The sequence below is a fragment of the Mobula hypostoma genome, chromosome 18 (assembly GCF_963921235.1).
Source record: "Mobula hypostoma chromosome 18, sMobHyp1.1, whole genome shotgun sequence".
NCBI classification, from domain to species: Eukaryota; Metazoa; Chordata; class Chondrichthyes; order Myliobatiformes; family Myliobatidae; genus Mobula; species Mobula hypostoma.
In genome coordinates this window covers 28,477,790-28,497,178 of record NC_086114.1, presented here as the reverse complement: position 1 = coordinate 28,497,178, position 19,389 = coordinate 28,477,790, and the positions used below count along the sequence as shown (strand labels likewise).

The 19,389-nt window shown below is 40.0% G+C and overlaps 1 protein-coding gene across 2 annotated transcripts in view; it reads right to left on the bottom strand.

Annotated features, from left to right (window-relative positions):
* The window catches only part of LOC134358428 (serine-rich coiled-coil domain-containing protein 2-like), a 782,366-nt gene that overhangs the window by 457,180 nt on the left and 305,797 nt on the right, over window positions 1-19,389 (bottom strand). For both annotated transcript variants that reach the window (XM_063070650.1, XM_063070651.1), the window contains exon 6: window positions 16,929-17,052. In XM_063070650.1, coding sequence (XP_062926720.1) covers window positions 16,929-17,052 — 124 coding nt within the window. The remainder of the gene's footprint in view (window positions 1-16,928; window positions 17,053-19,389) is intronic.

Here is a 19,389-nt window from a genome sequence, read left to right as displayed (position 1 = left end):
TACTTCAGGCTCCAGGGAGAACTCACGTACTAGATATCTAGAAAAAAATTATATTGGTATGTCACAAATGTACATTAGGCACAATACTTTTTATAAGTTGATCTCTTACAGCAATGCTAATGCTAAGCCAGAAAATAAACAGACTTTCCTGGACTTCTGTGGCATCAATGTTGAAACTTTCATTCTAAACCATATGGTGGAAGGATTCTTGGACACAATCTATAAAAACCTTACATTTCATCTACAACATCCAAAGTGCTTAATTAAATGCGTTTGTTATGTTATGATTGCACTGCCCCGAGGAACGCTCTCATTCTGCCCTGCAGAGCTGATGTATGGTTAGAATGACAATAAAGTTTTTTGAATCTTGAATTGAAAAAACAGTTAAAAAATTTCAGAAGTAACAATAGGATGTTATTTTTCTACTGTTTATATTGAAGTACCCAGATTTAAATTGTGCCAATCTTTCTACAAAATACTGTATATCAAAGTTTAAAGTAAATTTATTATCAAAGTACATATACATAACTATATATAACCCTGAGATTACTTTTCATATTTATATTTCATATTTCTTAGTTATACACATCTACTTGGTAATTAAAGCTACCTGGTTTTGGTGTTGTGCCAAATTAGAATACTGGAGGATAATGTATGAAAATGCTGAGATTTCCAATTAAGCTGCAAGAAAAATCCCTCATGAATGAGAATGCTTATTGGTTCAATTTTCTTGCAGAAGAGTAAATGATCTTACAACTTTCTTTAAAATGTTGTTACTGCGTCACTTGGTGCATGAAACAACTGAAATCCAAGGCCAAGCTTTCCAATAAGATGAGCACGTAGAGTAAGTATAAAAGGTTCTGATGATGGGTCTTGATCTGAAATACTGACTATCCCTTTGTCTGACTCGCTGAGTTCCTCTAAGCAGTTTGCTAGTTTAAGTGCTATGTGTTCTTTTCTGTTTTGAGCAGTTAATTCTGAGAAAGCAACACACATAAAAAATGCTGGTGAACGCAACAGGCCAGGCAGCATCTATAGGAAGAGGTACAGTCGACATTTGTTCTATTAACTCACATTTGTCCTTGAGTCATTTTTCTTTTGCTTCCTTGCTCTTGGTTGTTATCTATGCATGCAAGGATATATAGGCTTTTTCGTTTTCCTTACATTTTCTTCTTTGTTCCATAAGAGTCAGAATTTCTTCTGTCATCCATTTTTAACTGTTGTTTGGGAATCACCTCTTGTGCTGCTAGTGTTACACTGTCTCTGAGGTTTTCCCATTGCTGTTCTATAATAGTGATGTTTTGTAGAGCCTTGAATTTGTTCTTCACTGTTATTTGATGTCACTGTTTTTTCTCAGAAGTCCCAAATTCAGCTTTGACTCTACTATTGGTCTTTTAAGCTTTCTGAGTCTCAGGTACATCACGCTGATCATTGGTACATGATCACTGTATAAGCACGTAATCAATCTGGTTTCTGGTGTTATCCCCTGGGCTCTTCCATGTCCAGTTTTTTTGGGCGTTGCTTGAAGACGGTATTACTAATTATATAACCTTTTTCTGTGACCTATGTAGCTAGTCGTTCACCTCTCTCATTTCTCTCACCTATGCCGTATTGCCCAATATTGTCCTCGTCCCTGGTCTTGCCTACTTTTGTGTTGAAGTCACCTTGAATAATGGTATTTTCAGAGCTTTTACATTGTCTTAATGCTGTTTCTAGTTTGTCATAAAATTGATCGATGCTTTCTTCACTGCTGTCTGCTGTTGGGGCATAAACTTGAATGATGTTAATGTCAAAAGGTTTTGCATGTAGTTTCACAAGTAACATTCGATCTGACATTGTCCAATAGACTTTTATTGATTTTGCATGTTATTGATGACATTAAGTTATATATTTCCATTATATAATAGTTGGGGGATGCATTAATTCTTTGGAACTAAAGCTAGACCATTTAACCTCTTGATACAGTTGCCTATAATTTAATTGTGTCTGGAATCCATTCTAATAGCAAGATATAGCAATGAAAACTTCAACTCTCTACTAGCTCATGCAAGTTAAAATTAAACAACAGCAAGGGAAATGTTAATCAGTCCCTTAATCCTGCTCTACCATTTATTAAAATCATGTGGATCTAACTGTAACCTCAATCCCCATTGCTGCTTACTCCATTAACATTTTACCCATTATTTATAAAATATCTATGCATCCAACTCTGGCTTAAGATATTCAAAGACTACTTCCACGCACTTTTGAGAAAGAGTTCCAAAGACTTACAAGCCTTTCTAAGTCTTTGAGGGAAAAAAGCCTTTCAGGGGGAAAAAAAGAGTTATGTCTTAAATTAAACCCTCTTATTAAAAAAAAAGTGACCACTTGTCAGTTCTAGGTAATCTCACAGAAGGAAACATGTTCTCATATCTGCTGTCAGTATTTTATACATCATCTCTCATTTTTCTAAATATAATCCTCAAGACAACTTATTTATTCTAGGTATTAGTCCAGAAAACCTTCTCCAAGCTGTATCCAATGCATTAGCATCCTTCTTTATGCAAGGAGACAAATATTTTACTTCAAATATAATCTTACCAACCCCCTACAAAATTGAGGCAAAAACTCATTAGTTTAGTATCAGATTAATTAAGCATTATATTAGGTTTCCTGATTACTTGGTGTGGATGCATATTAATCTTTCTGTAAATGATATACTAGTGCAATCTCAGATCTTCTCACCTTTTAGATAATACACCATTCTTTCATTTTTCATGCCCAAGAGAACAAATTCCATTTCCCCACATTATACTCAATTCAACAGATTTGCACTCACATCTCATCTTGCAACCTTCCTATGTCCTCTTCACAACTTACTTTCCGACCCATATACACATTGAGCAACTATAACTTTGATACCTTCTTACAAGTCACGTACATAAATAGTAAAACATTGGAGCCCCAGCACAGTATCTATTACATCTATCCAAACAGAAAAAAGACCCATTTATATTTATATTTCTGATTAGCCAGCCCAAATGTAACTTCCCACAGCATAAGATTTTAATTTTTGCAATAGCCTTTGACAAATATCTCGTCAAATGCCTTCTGAAAATCTAAATATATCCTTCATCAACCACACCTTACTTCTTCAAGCAACTGTAACAGATTTATCAAATATGATTACTATGAATTTTCCAAACTGTCCTTCTTCTATTACACATTTGATAATAGTTCTAAAAAATTCCTGAAGTCATACTAATCTCACTGGCCTGTAGTTTCTTGGTTTCTGTTTCTCTCTACTTTAGAGATTTATATGTGGATGAGATCAAATGGATGTCTTAAACACAACCATTTACCTGAACAGTTGTCAAAGTAGTGAAAAAAGTTATTTTTAAAAATGGAACTTCAGTAGACATACAGCATTTATAAAAACCTGCTTGCAAGCAATACAAAACAGCAGGATGTTTTTGTGTTGTTGAAGTCATGAGAACTGATAATCTTATTTCCACAACACAACAGGAATTGCAAAGCTTGATAAAATACATTCTGACAATTGTTCATCCATTAAAGTAGTCAAACAATATGAAGAATATAGCAAAATACTTTCATTTTAATTATTTGGTGATACGAAGTATACTTTAGCCCCACGTTGTCATTAAAGAGTTTCCTCTGAGAAATATCAGTGTCCAAGAATATAGAAGGACACCAAGCCCTTGAAGCCTCCCCACTATTCAACAAGATCACTGATAACCTCAATTCTTCTTCTGTGCCATTTCCTCATAGCCCTCAATACCTCAAAAATATGTATCCAATTCTACTTTAAATACTTATAATAATCTAGCTTCAAGCACTTGCTGGGCAGAGAATGACATAGATTCAGCATTCTTTTCAAAAAAAGATTCTATGCATCTCAGTTTTAAGTTACTGGCTTGTTAGCTTGTAGTTCTATCCACTGTTTGAGCCTCTTCCATGAATGCAAACATCTCAGCATCTATCCTGTCAAACTCCTTCAATAAGGTCATTCTCCGTTCTTCTAAATATCAAGGAATACAGGGCCAAACGGTTAAGTCTCACTTAGGAGAACACGCCTCTCTGGACCAGTCTGGTAGCTTTTTGTGATTCATGTGTTAGAATACTGAGATCCTTCTATATGCCAGCCTTTCACCCACTCAGTCTACTTTTCAATTCAACCCACTCAGTGGTTACTTTATTAGGTACACATGTACACCTGCTCGTTAATGCAAATATATAATCAGACTAGACAACCGGGTGCCCCGTTGGGGCACCCTTTGAGAGAATGGTAGTGCAGTATGATGTGACGTGCTTTGGAAATTAAAGAAGAAAGACTCATAGCAAAACAAATATAGCTCCTCCTCATTTAACGAAGGACACTTTTGATGACAATATTTCCGGTTGATCTGCTAGCCTTCAAGAATACTCTAACGTTTTCATTTCTTTTTCCTTGGCTTAAAGCCACATACAGCTGACCATGCTGGAATACCGGTTTCTCCAAATACAAACGTAAATCAACACATTCTCCATGGTTTGGCCTTGCGCCTTATGTTTAGTCATAGCAAAGCATAACTGTATCGGGAACTGGCTCCGCTGAAGAGGGACATCTTCCCCTTCTGATCAATTGAAAGTAATTCTTGGGATCTTGACTATGTCGTTTTTGAACGCACCAATGTTTATCTTTGCTATGATGAGATTGTCGTGCAGTTCTTCTACCGTCATTCGCATTCCATAGCAAAGCCTTGGTGGATCCAAGTTCCTCATTGAAATGATGGGAGATCCCCTCTTCAATTCCAGTTTATGTGGTGGCAATCCAGAGAGTTCGATCGAATCAAGGAATTCTGTTGGAAAATGAGTGGTGTTAGCTCCTTCACTTACGGTATTGAAGGAACAGTATTCTTTCATGATTCCAGGGAAGCATCTAATGCATGTGAAGTTTATTTTTCGTATCATTTCATTAAGAGGAACCAAGATAGAATTCCTCGAGAACATTTCTGCAGGATTGTCAAATGTCAGGTAGATGAAATCAATGCATTCTTCCATAATTTTTGCTGGCAGAATCATATCTTCAGGTAATTCGATTTCATTGTTTTCATTTTTCTCAATCTTGACTTCTCCAACATCCAATAAGAACTCAGAATATCGTCCTTCTCCCTCACTCAATCACGTTTCTCTTCAATTGAAACTTGATAAAGCTTCTCCATAAAGTAGGATTTTTTTATGCATGAATTCTCCACATCAGCATCATTTCCGCGTTTCACAACTGCTAGAAGCTGACAGAAATTGCCACAACAAATGGTTAAAATACCCCTGAAGGCCTCATTCTTGCCACATACATCACGAAGAGTCCGGCACATGGCTTCAAAGCTCTCCCTCTTAACCATAAGGCACTCATCCCAGACAATAAGCCTCGCATTTTGGAGTAAATTTGCAGTATTGGTGTTTTTATCGATCTTACAAAGGGCATCTTCATTGACTTTGAGGGGTATTTTGAATCTTGAATGCGCTGTCCTACCACCAGGCATCAATGTTGCTGCAATACCTGATGATGCTACAGCAATAGCAACACCTCCATCTCCCCTAACTTTAGCGAGGATCAAATTGATGATAAATGTCTTGCCTGTTCCTCCTGGTGCATCAATGAAAATCATTGGAGAGAGATTCCTTTCCAAGCAGTCGCACACATATTCATATACTTCTCTTTGTTCATTATTCAATAAGGTACTCTTTGCCGCATATTCTCGAGTTTATCCTCTCTTTTCTCCTCCGTCTCTTTCTCTCTCCTCCTTCTCTGCCTAATTTTGTCATTCTGGAGACGCACAGCCCTTTCATCCTTCGTCTCTTCATCTCTTCTACTATTTGTTCTTTCTCTCTGATCCTGGAGTCATGCAGCCCTGACCTGATCGGATTCTTGTTCCCTCCTCCTTCTGTACCTATTGTTGTCATTTTGGAGACGTATGTGCCTCTCCTCCTCTGTCTCTTCTTCTCTCAGCTTTTTTGTCCTCTTTGATCCTGGAGTCGTGCGGCCTTGGCCTCATCCAATTGTTGTTCTCTCCCTCTCCTTGCCACTTCCCAACAACGTTTGGCATCATCTCTTGACCACAATGTCCCCCTTCTCTTTCCACGTGGCATAATTAGGCTGTCCATATTTTTTTTTACCCTAATGCTTGACAGCAGAAGCACCAAAGCCTCCAGGACGCTGATTTTTCTTGATGATAGGGTTGACGCTCTCCTAAATGGACGTGACAGCCCTGCCCTTTTGCTGCAGTTGGTGTTGCTGCTGTGAGCATCGTGAGGCGCTGCTGAGGCTGGCCGTGCGCATGTGTCGTGGTGTCATGTCATGGTTTCCATGGAAGGTGAAATCGGCTCGGGTTGGGCAAAGCAGGGCCTGTTGATTGACAAGTGAGCAATTTTATACGAATATACAACCTTGAACTTTGCATGCATTCTATAAGTTAGCGCATTTTAAGTTGATTTAGTCAAAAAAAAGTGCTGCTGTAATGCACTGTTTGGGCTAATTGGAGGTCACAAACAGATATACAGAGCATGAGAATTTTAATAGTATGTAGAAGGGCCTTCCTGAAGATAAATCCAAGGAAGGTGACGGGCCCAGATGGCGTCCAGGGATGGGTTCTCCGGGCCTGTGCAAGCGAGCTAGCTGCAGTGTTTGCTAACATCTTCAACTGCTCCTTGCTTCAGTCTAAGCTCCCCTCATATTTTAAGAAGGCAACGATAATCCCAGTGCCGATGAAGAGCAAGGTGGCATGCCTGAATGACTATCAACCTGTGGCTCTGACATCAATTGCTATGAAGTGCTTCAAGAGATTGGTTTTGGCACACACCAACCACAGCCTACCGGTCAACCTCGACGCGTTGCAATTTGCCTACCGGAGCAACAGATGTCAGATGCCATCTCTCTGGCCCTACAATCCTCCTTAGAACACCTGGAGAATAAAGCCACATACATAAGGCTCCTTTTCATTGACTACAGGTCTGCCTTTAATACCATCATTCCAAATAAACTGATTCCTAAGCTCCGGAACCTGGGCCTTAGCACTCAGATCTGCAGCTGGATCTTCAACTTCCTCACAGACGGGACCCAGGCTGTAAAAATAGGAGCCAAGCTCTCCTCTACAATCACTCTGAGCACCGGTGCCTCACAAGGCTGTGTACTCAGCCCCCTGCTGTACTCACTGTACACCCATGATTGTGTAGCCAAGTTTCCATCAAACTTAATATACAAGTTTGCTGATGACACAATTGTAGGCCGTATCTCAGGTAATGATAAGTTTGAGTACAGAGAGGAAATTAAGAACCTGGTGGCATGGTGCGAAGACAATAACCTAGCCCTCAATGTCAGCAAGACGAAGGAATTGGTTGTTGACATCAGAAGGAGTAGCGGACCGCACGATCCAATTTACATCGGTGGTACGCAAGTGGAACAGGTCAAAAGCTTTAAGTTCCTCGGCGTCAATATCACAAATGACCTGACTTGGTCCAACCAAGCAGAGTTCACTGCCAAGGAGGACCACCTGCGCCTTTACTTCCTGAGAAAATTAAAGAAATTTGGCCTGTCCCCTAAAACCCTCACTAATTTTTATAGATGCACCATAGAAAGCATTCTTCTACTGTGCATCACAACCTGGTATGGAAGTTGTCTTGTCCAAGACTGGAAGAAGCTGCAGAAGATCGTGAACACGGCGCAGCACATCACACAAACTAATCTTCCATCCTTGGACTCACTTTACACCGCACGCTGTCGGAGCAGTGCTGCCAGGATAATCAAGGACATGACCAACCCAGCCAACACACTTTTCGTCCCTCTTCCCTCCAGGAGAAGGCTCAGGAGCTTGAAGACTCACACGGCCAGATTTGGGAACAGCTTCTTTCCAACTGTGATACGACGGCTGATCAGGTCCTGACCCAGATCTGGGCTGTACCCTCCAAATATCCGGACCTGCCTCTCGGTTTTTTTGCACTACCTTACTTTCCATTTTTCTACTTTCAATTTATGATTTATAATTTAAATTTTTAATATGTACTAATTTTTACTATTTTTAATATTTAATATTTGTAATCCAGGGAGTAGGAAGCGCAGAATCAAATATCGCTGTGATGATTGTACGTTCTAGTATCAATATATGTGGTAGCAACTCAATACATCAAAGCATGCAGATACAGTTAAGAGGTTCAGTTGTTATTCAGACCAAACATCAGAATGGGGTAGGAATGTGATCCAAGTGACTTTTACTGTCGAGTTATTGTTGATAGACAATAGACATTAGGTGCAGGAGAAGGCCATTCGGCCCTTCGAGCCAACACCGCCATTCACTGTGATCATAGCTGATCATCCACTATCAGTATCCAGTTCCTGCCTTATCCCCATAACCTTTGATTCCACTATCTTTAGGAGCTCTATCCATCTCTTTCTTGAAAGCATCCAGAGACTTGGCCTCCACAGCCTTCTGGGGCAGAACATTCCATATATCCACCACTCTCTGGGTGAAAAAGTTTTTCCTCAACTCCGTTCTAAATGGCCTACCCCTTATTCTTAAACTGTGGCCTCTGGTTCTGGACTCACCCATCAGCGGGAATATGCTTCCTGCCTGCAGCGTGTCCAATCCCTTAATAATCTTATATGTTTCAATAAGATCCCCTCTCAACCTTCTAAATTCCACAGTATACAAGCCCAGTCGCTCCAATCTTTCGACATATGACAGTCCCGCCATCCCGGGAATTAACCTTGTGAACCTACATTGCACTCCCTCAATAGCAAGAATGTCCTTCCTCAAATTTGGAGACCAAAACTGCACACAGTACTCCAGGTGTGGTCTCACCAGGGCCCTGTACAGCTGCAGAAGGACCTCTTTGCTCTTATACTCAATTCCCCTTGTTATGAAGGCCAGCATGCCATTAGCTTTCTTCATTGCATGCTGTACTTGCATGCTTGCTTTCAGTGACTGATGTACAAGAACACCTAGATCTCGTTGTGCTTCCCCTTTTCCAAACTTGACTCCATTTAGATAATAATCTGCCTTCCCGTTCTTACCACCAACGTGGATAACCTCACATTTATCCACATTAAACTGCATCTGCCATGCATCTGCCCACTCACCCAGCCTGTCCAAGTCACCCTACATTCTCATAACATCCTCCTCACATTTCACACTGCCTCCCAGCTTTGTGTCATCGGCAAATTTGCTAATGTTACTTTTAATTCCCTCATCTAAATCATTAATATATATTGTAAACAGCTGCGGTCCCAGCACTGAACCCTGCGGTACCCCACTGGTCACCGCCTGCCATTCTGAAAAGGACCCATTAATCGCTACTCTTTGCTTTCTGTCAGCCAGCCAATTTTCAATCCATGTCAGTACTCTGCCCCCAGTAACATGTGCCCTAATTTTGCCCACTAATCTCCTATGTGGGACTTTATCAAAGGCTTTCTGAAAGTCCAGGTACACTATATCCACTGGCTCTCCCTTATCCATTTTCATAGTTACATCCTCAAAAAATTCCAGAAGATTATTCAAGCACGATTTCCCCTTCGTAAATCCATGCTGACTCAGACCAATCCTGTTACTACTATCCAGATGTGTCGTAATTTCATCCTTTATAATTGACTCCAGCATCTTTCCCACTACCGACGTCAGGCTAACCAGTCTATAATTCCCTGCTTTCTCTCTTCCTCCCTTCTTGAAGAGAGGGACAACATTAGCCATCCTCCAATCCACAGGAACTGATCCTGAATCTATAGAACATTGGAAAATGATTACCAATGCGTCCACGATTTCTAAAGCCACCTCCTTAAGTACCCTGGGATGCAGACCATCAGGTCCCGGGGACTTATTAGACTTCAGACCCAACAGCCTATGCAACACCATTTCCTGCCTAATGTAAATTTCCTTCAATTCATCCATTACCCTAGGTCTTTTGACCACTATTACATCTGGGAGATTGTTTTCGTCTTCCCTAGTGAAGACAGATCCAAAGTACCTGTTCAACTCGTCTGCCATTTCCTTGTTCCCCATAATAAATTCACCCACTTCTGTCTTCAAGGGCCCAATTTTGGTCTTAACTATTTTTTTCCTTTTCACATACCTAAAGAAGCTTTTACTATCCTCCTTTATATTCTTGGCTAGTTTACCTTCATACCTCATTTTTTCTCCACGTATTGCCTTTTTAGTTACCTTCTGTTACCCTTTAAAAGTTTCCCAATCCTCCGGCTTCCCACTCGTCTTTGCTATGTTATACTTCTTCTCTTTTATTTTTATACTGTCCATTACTTCCCTTGTCAGCCACGGCCTCCCCTTACTCCACATAGGATCTTTCTTCCTCTTTGGAACGAACTGATCCTGCACCTTCCGCATTATTCCCAGAAACACTTGCCATTGCTGTTCCACTGTCATCCCTGCTAGGGTATTGTTCCATTGAACTTTGGCCAGCTCCTCCCTCATAGCACCATAGTTCCCTTTGTTCAACTGTAATACTGACACTTCCGAGTTTCCCTTCTCCCTTTCAAATTGTAGATTAAAACTTATTATGTTATGGTCACTACCTCCTAATGGCTCCTTTACCTCGAGGTCCCTGATGTCAGACAGGGTGGTTTGAGTATCTCAGAAACTGCTAATCTACTGGGATTTTCATGCACAATAGTCTCCAGAGTTTGCAGAAAGTGGTGCAAACATTAAAACTTCTGTGAGCAGCAGTTTCAGGGGCAAAAACACCTTATTGGTGAGAGGTCGGAGGAGAATGGCCAGACTGGTTGAAGCTGACAGGCAACCATAACTCAAATAACAATGCGTTACAACAGCCGTGTTGTGTAGAAGAGTATCCCTGAACGCACAACTCGTCGAACCTCAAAGTAAGACCACACCAGGCTTCATTCCTGTATCTAATAAAGTTGTCACAGAGTGTCTATCCCATTGCACAATCCCAGTTTCTTTATCACAACATGCCCTTACATCTATTTTTGTACCATCCATAAATTTGGAAATTCTGCATACTGCATGTCATTTCTGCAAGCAGTATAGACAAGAACAGATCTCTGTAGTACTTTACAAGTTATCTTCCAGTCTGAAAAGTGCCCATTTATTCCTATGCTCTGCTTTCTACGAGACAGCCAGCTTACAATCTATTCTAACACACCTTCTCTGATACCTTAGAATTTTAATTTTTACACCAGCTTTCTCAATGGCACCTTGTCAAATGCCTTCTAGAAATCTAATTACATTATAACAACCTGTTTCCTTTATCAATAATCTATTATAACCTGAAATAATTTGAGCAAACTTGTCAAAGATGATTTAACTATGTTGATTTTATACAAGGTTCAACATACAAAGTACATTTACTATCAAAGTGTGTATGCAGTATACAACTCTTAGATTCATCTTCCCTACAGAAAGCCAGGAAACAAAAAACCACCATGGAACCCATTCAAAGTAAATACCATCCCACCCCCACCCCCCAGCCATGCACAAAAAAAGTCCCACAAATGGCAACAAGAAATGAGCAAAAACACAAGATATAAAACACATAATCAAAAAGTTTATTTCAGTTCAACAGAGCGTTCATTATCTGCAGGGAGCCTGATTCAAAATCGCCCAAACTAGCAACGAAAAAAAGGACCAACCAGAAAACTTAGGACACATCATAAACATGAATTGGAATCCACAATCCATATCGATTAAAGCTTACTCTAGCACCTTACTCCAACAGTGTTGAGGGAGGGAGAGGGAGAGAGAGAGAGAGACCATCACACCTCCAGCAGCAACGAGACAGAGGCCGATAAATGGCACTGAACACTCGCTTACCTCTGCATCCGTCTTGATGATTTCAATCTTCCTTGGCACTTTAATTGGTGAGATCAGAGAGAGATAAAGTTGATCATGGGCCCACATCCCATTTCCATAATTCCTGTCTTCAATGCTGCACGCATTGCTTCGCAACGTCATGATACCCTCCCAATTTTCCTAAGAGATTAGCTACTTCCTCCAATTATTGCCTTGAGCATCTTGCTAATAATAGCTAACTGGCCTGTTGTTAGCTAGCTTCTGCCTTGCTCCTTTTTTGAACGTAGTTTAATTGGCTGTTTCTCAATCCCTGAAAGTTATCTCACTTTACTATATTGTGCTTGAAGACAGTCGATTTAAATTTACATAATAATGATCCAATTATACCAGTGTTTAACCTTTTATGTCAATCTCATTATGTCAGGTAATCAATCGTGACTTCTTACGCTGCACTCAACTTTAAAATTTTGCAGAAAAACAATGAGATAAGAATATACACAAACCACAAACAAGGCTCAGCATATGTTAAACTAAAATACTATGCACTATAATCAGTAGTTAAATGAGAGTAACAAGATTAGCCATTGCTATGAGAGTTGAGGATTAGAAAATAAAGCACAAATCAAAAATCAGAAATAGAAGTAGAAATCTAGAATTGTTTTGCAGATCAGGTGGCAAAAATGAAGAAACGTCCTATGTCCTAAGTCATCAGAAATGAAAATATGTTTTTAAAACATAGAGGTAAAAATTAAACAAAGCTATATCAAAAACTGATAGCAAGGAAGGCCACAACTTTTCCAATTTTTACAAGGTCATAGCTAATCTGAGTTTTATACCTCTCAAATCAATCAAATCAATTTGAATTATCATTCAAACATACATAGATACAGCTGAATGAAACAGCATTTCTCTGTGGCTAACATGTAAAACATACAAAAAAGCAGATTCTAAATAGTGAGCAAACATTCAAAATAGCAACACCTCAATGGGCAAAATTCACAAAATCCCAGCTGGCCCCTTTGCCACCTCATGTGACTCCGCTGCGAACACCACTGCAGCTACTCTGATAACGACCAGCTCACTGATGAAGTAGAAACATGGAAACATAGAAAACCTTCAGCCGATGATGCTGTGCCAAACATGTACGTACTTCAGAAATTACCTAGGGTTACCCATAACCCTCTATTTTTCTAAGCTCCATGTACCTATCCAGGAGTCTCTTAAAAGACCCCATCGTATCTGCCTCCACCACCGTTGCCATCAGCCTATTCCACACACTCACCACTCTCTGCATAAAAAACTTACCCCGGACATCTCCTCTGTACCTTCTTCCAAGCACCTTAAAACTGTGCCCTCTCGTGCTAGCCATTTCAACCCTGGGAAAAAGCCTCTGACTATCCACATGATCAATACCTCTCATTATCTTGTACACCTCTATCAGGTCACCTCTCATCCTCCATCGTTCCAAGAAGAAAAGGCCGAGTTCGCTCAACCTATTCTCATAAGGCATGCTCCCCAATCCAGGCAACATCCTAGTAAATCTTCTCTGCACCCTTTCAATGGTTTCCACGTCCTTCTTATAGTGAGGCGACCAGAACTGAGCACAGCACTCCAAGAAGGGTCTGACCAGGGTCCTATATAGCTGCAACATTACCTCTCGGCTCTTAAACTCCATCCCACAGTTGATGAAGGCCAATGCACCATATACTTTCTTAACCACAGAGTCAACCTGCGTAGCAGCTTTGAGTGTCCTATGGACTCGGACCCCAAGATCCCTCTGATCCTCCACACTGCCAAGAGTCTTACCATTAATGCTGTATTCTACCATCATATTTGATCTACCAAAATGAACCACCTCACACTTAGCTGGGTTGAACTCCATCTGCCACTTCTCAGCCCAGTTTTGCATCCTATCAATGTCCCGTTGTAACCTCTGACAGCCCTCCACACTGTCCACAACACCCCCAACCTTTGTGCCATCAGCGAATTTACCAACCTATCCCTCCACTTCCTCATCTAGGTCATTTCTAAAAATCACAAAGAATAGGGGTTCCAGAACAGATCCCTGAGGCACCACTGGTCACCGACCTCCATGCGGAATATGACCCATCTACCATTCTTTGCCTTCTGTGTGCAAGCCAGTTCTGGATCCACAAAGCAATATCCCCTTGGATCCCATGTCTCCTTACTTTCTCAATAAGCCCTGCATTAGCTACCTTATCAAATGCCTTGCTGAAACCCATATACACCACATCTACGGCTCTACCTTCATCAATGTGTTTGGTCACATCCTCAAAAAATTCAATCAGGCTCATAAGGCACGACCTGCCTTTGACAAAGCCATGCTGACTATTCCGAATCATATTATGCTCCTCCAAATGTTCATAAATATTCATAAATCCTGCCTCTCAGGATCTTCTCCATCAATTTACCAACCACTAAAGTAAGACTCACTGGCCTATAATTTCCTGGGCTATCCCTACTCTTTTTCTTGAATAAGGGAGCAACATTTGCAACCCTCCAACCCTCCGGAACCTCTCCTGTCCCCATTGATGATGCAAAGATCATTGCCAGAGGCTCAGTAATCTCCTCCCTCCTTTCCCACAGTAGCCTGGGGTACATCTCGTCTGGTCCCGGTGACTTATCCAACTTGATGCTTTCCAAAAGCTCCAGCACATCCTCTTTCTTAATACCTACATTCTCAAGTTTTTCAGTCCACTGCAAGTCATCCCTACATTCGCCAAGATCCTTTTCTGTAGTTAATACTGAAGCGAAGTATTCATTAAGTACCTCTGCTGTCTCCTCCGGTTCCAAACATACTTTTCCACTGTCACACTTGATTGGTCCTATTCTCTCAACATCTTATCCTCTTGCTCTTTACATACTTGTAGAATGCCTTGGGGTTTTCCTTAATCCTGTCCGCCAAGGCCTTCTCATGGCTCTTCTGGCTCTCCTAATTTCATTGTTAAGCTTCTTCCTACTACCCTTATAATCTTCTAGATTCATATCATTACCTAGTTTTTTGAACCTTTTGTAAGCTCTTCTTTTCTTCTTGACTAGATTTACATCAGCCTTTGTACACTACAGTTCCTGTACCCTACTATCCTTTCCTGTCCCAATGGAACGTACCTATGCAGAACCCCGCGCAAATATCCCCGGAACATCTGCCACATTTCTTCCATACGTTTCCCTGAGAACATCTGTTCCCAATTTATGCTTCCAAGTTCCTGCCTGATCGCTTCATATTTTCCTTTACTCCAATTAAACATTTCCCTAACTTGTCTGTTCCTATCCCTCTCCAATGCTCTGGTAAAGGAAATAGAATTTTAATCACTATCTCCAAAATGCTCTCCCACTGAGAGACCTGACACCTGACCAGGTTCATTTCTCAGTACCAGATCAAATACAGCCTCTCCTCTTGTAGGCTTATCTACATATTGCGTCAAGAAACCTTCCTGAACACACCTAACAAACTGCACCCCATCTAAACCCCTCACTCTAGGGAGATGCCGATCGATACTTGGGAAATTAAAATCTCCCACCACAACAACCCTGTTACTATTACTCCTTTCCAGAATTTGTCCCCCTATCTGCTCCTCGATGTCCTTGTTACTCTTGGGTGGTCTATAAAAAACACCCAGTAGAGTTATTGACCCCTTCCTATTCCTAACTTCCACCCACAGAGGCTCCATAAACAACCCCTCCATGACTTCCTCCTTTTCTGCAGCTGTGACACTATCCCTGATCAACAGTGCCACGACGCCACCTCTTTTATCTCCCTCCCTGTCCTTTCTAAAGCATCTAAAGCCCAGCACTTGAAGTAGCCATTCCTGCCCCTGCACCATCCAAGTCTCTGTAATAGCCACAACATCATAGTAGCCCTGCAGTACCTGAAGTTCTTGGAGTAGAATTGTATTTCGATCATAAAAAACAAATTTATAAAGAAAAAAAGCTCCTTTGGTTGGCCACCAAGAGGCCACCGCATTCGTATGCGCCGCTCTCCTACTGGAAGCTTTACCTGTTTTATCCTGTCTGATTGCCATTGTCCTTAATTCACCAATAGTTATAAAATATACCTCTGTCTTAAAAATGTGTTAATACACCATTCACAGGGTTTGGAAGTATGAAAATTTGGCAACTCAAAGATGAATAAAAGTGCTCATTAATTGATCAAATTCTTAACTTGAAACTATATTCTCACAGCAGAATGACCAATGTAGGAAAGACTAATTTTCAGCAATGAAATGAGTATTCCAAATTAAAAGAACAATATGTCATTATTTTCACTTTTTAAAGGTGTTCCAGGAAATGAATTTCTGGATATAGAATCAATTACTGAACAATGCATTTTTACAGAGATAAAAGAATTCCTTCTCTGGTTTACAGACTACAAGAGTTTTTGGAGTACTTCAAGACAATACTAAAAAACTGACAGTTGCCTCATACTACTGATATCAGCTACCAACATCTCATATTACTGGGAGTTGTTGCTTGGATGTCAGAACATATTAGAGAAAAACAGTCAAAAGACAGTCGGGTTTCTTGTTTGTTTTTACAATCCCTCCACCGATGATTCAGAAAAAACGGTGGAAAGCAATAAATACACCAGAATACAGAAAGTGCTGTTGACAATATTCCACTGTCATTGTTCCAAATACATAAATTTCCAATATTGTCTTCAATCTCTTGAAGCAATTATTTACCATGCCAAGTTTAAAACTTCTTTCTATTTATTAAATTATTTTAAAACACATTTCCTATCATTCAGAATACGATGACATTGATTCTCTTAACTTCATACAATAAACTCAACCCCAGCTTTTAAAAGCAAGAACAGATAAGATATCTGAATTTAGTAAGCCTGACAACATACTGCCTGTAGTTTATTCATCATTACTTCTGATGATACAACAAATACGTCAAACTTGGATTCAGAAATCTGTAAGTGCCGTCTCAAAGAAATGCAAGATAATAAAGTGCAGAGAGTAATTTTATACTCCGATGTTATTCTATTGTATGACAACTCTTTGCTTCAGCTAAAACTGAGACAAATAGAACTTAACAGAAAAATTCTTCAGAGGGAAAACTGGCTTTTGGTCTTCCAAATATTTTTTTACCAAAATCATAAAAACAAACCTTTGTAATTCATTGTTCCCCTGGTGATCCTGTCCTCTCCAGCGTGGATATCTCTTCCGCCAGAATCCTTGGTTCCTGTTTCCTCTCTCTGACCTCTCTAAGTGAGCCATACTTTCACATGGTTCTGAAAAGATTATTAAAAAGCATAAGAAATAACATCTGCAATATTACAGCATCAGCTTTCCACTATAATTCATTACGCTTTCCATTATAATTCATGAATGGAAAGTACCCTAATAAATTTAATGTGGCATTATGCACATTTGAAGAAGCATTGCTATGACAGTTATGTTTTATTATAGGTTGGACTCTGTGCATATGGTCTTGTACTTGAAAGGGCAAAGTGAAAAGATACACATAATTACTACTAGGTTAAATGTAGCTAATCACCTTCAGGTAATGTTTGACTTTATAGTAATCACAAGCCTAGCAAGACGGTAGCATTGGAATTGAGTGAGCCAGCAAGATGCATGATGAATCTGGAACTTCATCTACTGTAACTGAATTAGAAGTTTACAGCTCAATGAGTTTGCAAGAACTATAATAGAAAGGAAATCTCTAAAATATAAAAATGAATGCACAATTTAATACAGTGAATTCTGCTTTCTAGTTTAAAAAATTTAAACATCTTCCCAATCTTTCCATTGAAGCTAGTCTTTTAATTAATCTGTTGTACACTCAGAATTAATATTAAGCCATTTGTGTTAATTATTAGTCCAAATTCCCAAACAAGCACCATCTCTGTACTTTGTTTCACTTAGCATCACTTATGTCAACATTTTTAAAAAATTCAAAAGCTCTACTGGAAAAAGTCAGCAGGTCATGCAGCATTTGTAGAAAGATGAATAAACATTCTAAAAGGAGGATAACACAACTGTAGCTGACAAGGGAAGTTAAAGACAGCATAAAAGGAAAAGGGAGGGCATAAATTGGCGGTAAGTTAGAGGATTCAGAAGTCTAAAAAACAATATATCTAAAAAAGCCATAAGGAGAGAAAAAAAACAAAATTTAAAGCTAAGCCAGCCAATAGTATAAAAGAGGAAAGCAAAAGATTATTCTGATACGTAAAGAGTAAAAACGAGACAAGAGTGGATATCGGACCACTGGAAAATGATGCTCTAGAGATAGTAAAGGGGGACAAAGAAATAGCGAAGGAATTTATTAAGTATTTTGCATCAGTCTTCTCTGTGGCAGGCACTACCAGTATGCCAGAAATTCATGAGTGGGGGTGGGGGGAGGGAGGCAGAAGAAGGAAATTACACCCTGACTTCAGTAGTTGGGAATATGTTCGTGTCCATCATTGAGGACGAGGTTTTGGGCTACTTGGAGGCACATGATAAAATAGGTCAAAGTTAGCATGGTTTCCTTAAGGGGAAATCTTGCTTGACAAGTCCTTTTTAATTATTTGAGAGAACACAGCAAAGAAGAGTCAGTCGATGTTGTATACATGGATTTTCAGAAATCCTTTGATAAGGCACCACAAGTGAGGGTGCTAACAAAATGAGAGCCCACGATATTACAGGAATGATTCTAGAATAGATAGAAGATTGGCTGACTGGCAGGAGGCAAAGAGTGGGAATAAAGGAGGCCGTTCTGGTCGGCTGCCGGTGACTATTGATGTTCCACGGGGAAATTGTTGGGACCACTTCTTTTCATGTTACATGTCAATGATTTGGATGGCATAAGTGATGGATTTGTGGCCAAGTTTGATGTGAAGGGGCAGGTAGTGGTGACGAAGCAGGATGTCTACAAAAGGATTTACATAGATTGAGAGAATGAGCAAAGAAGTGGCAGATAGAATGTAGTGTAATGAAGTGTATGGTCACACATTTTGGTAGAAGGAATAAAGGCACAGATTATATTCTAAACAGGGAGAAAAATTCAAGGATCAGTAGAACATGGGGACTTGGGAGTCCTTGTACAGAGTTGCTTAAAGGATCATTTGTAGGCTGAATCAGTGATAAGAAAGGCAAAAACAACATTAGCACTCATTTCGAGAAGACTAAAATATAAAAGCAAGGATGTGATACTTCGGCTAATAAGACATTGGTCAGACCACACTTGGAGTATTGTGAGCAGTGTTGAGCTCCTTGCCCAAGAAAAGACATCCTGGCATTGGAGAGGGTCAAGAGGAGGTTCACGAGCATAATCCTAGGAATGAAAGGATTAACACAAGAGGAGTACTTGATGGCCCTGGGCCAGCAATCACTGGAGTTTAGAAAAATGAAAGTGATCTTATTGAAACCTGTTGAATATTAAATGGCCTAGATAGAGTTGATGTGGAGAAGATGTTTCCTCTAATGGGTAAGTCTAGAACCAGAAGACACAGCTTCAGAATCGAGGGAGTCAATTTAAAACATAAACAAGGAGGAATTTCTTTAAACAGAGGGTAGTGAATCTGTGGAATTCATTGCCGCAGATGGCTGCGCAGGCCAAGTCATTATGTATATTTAAGGTGGAA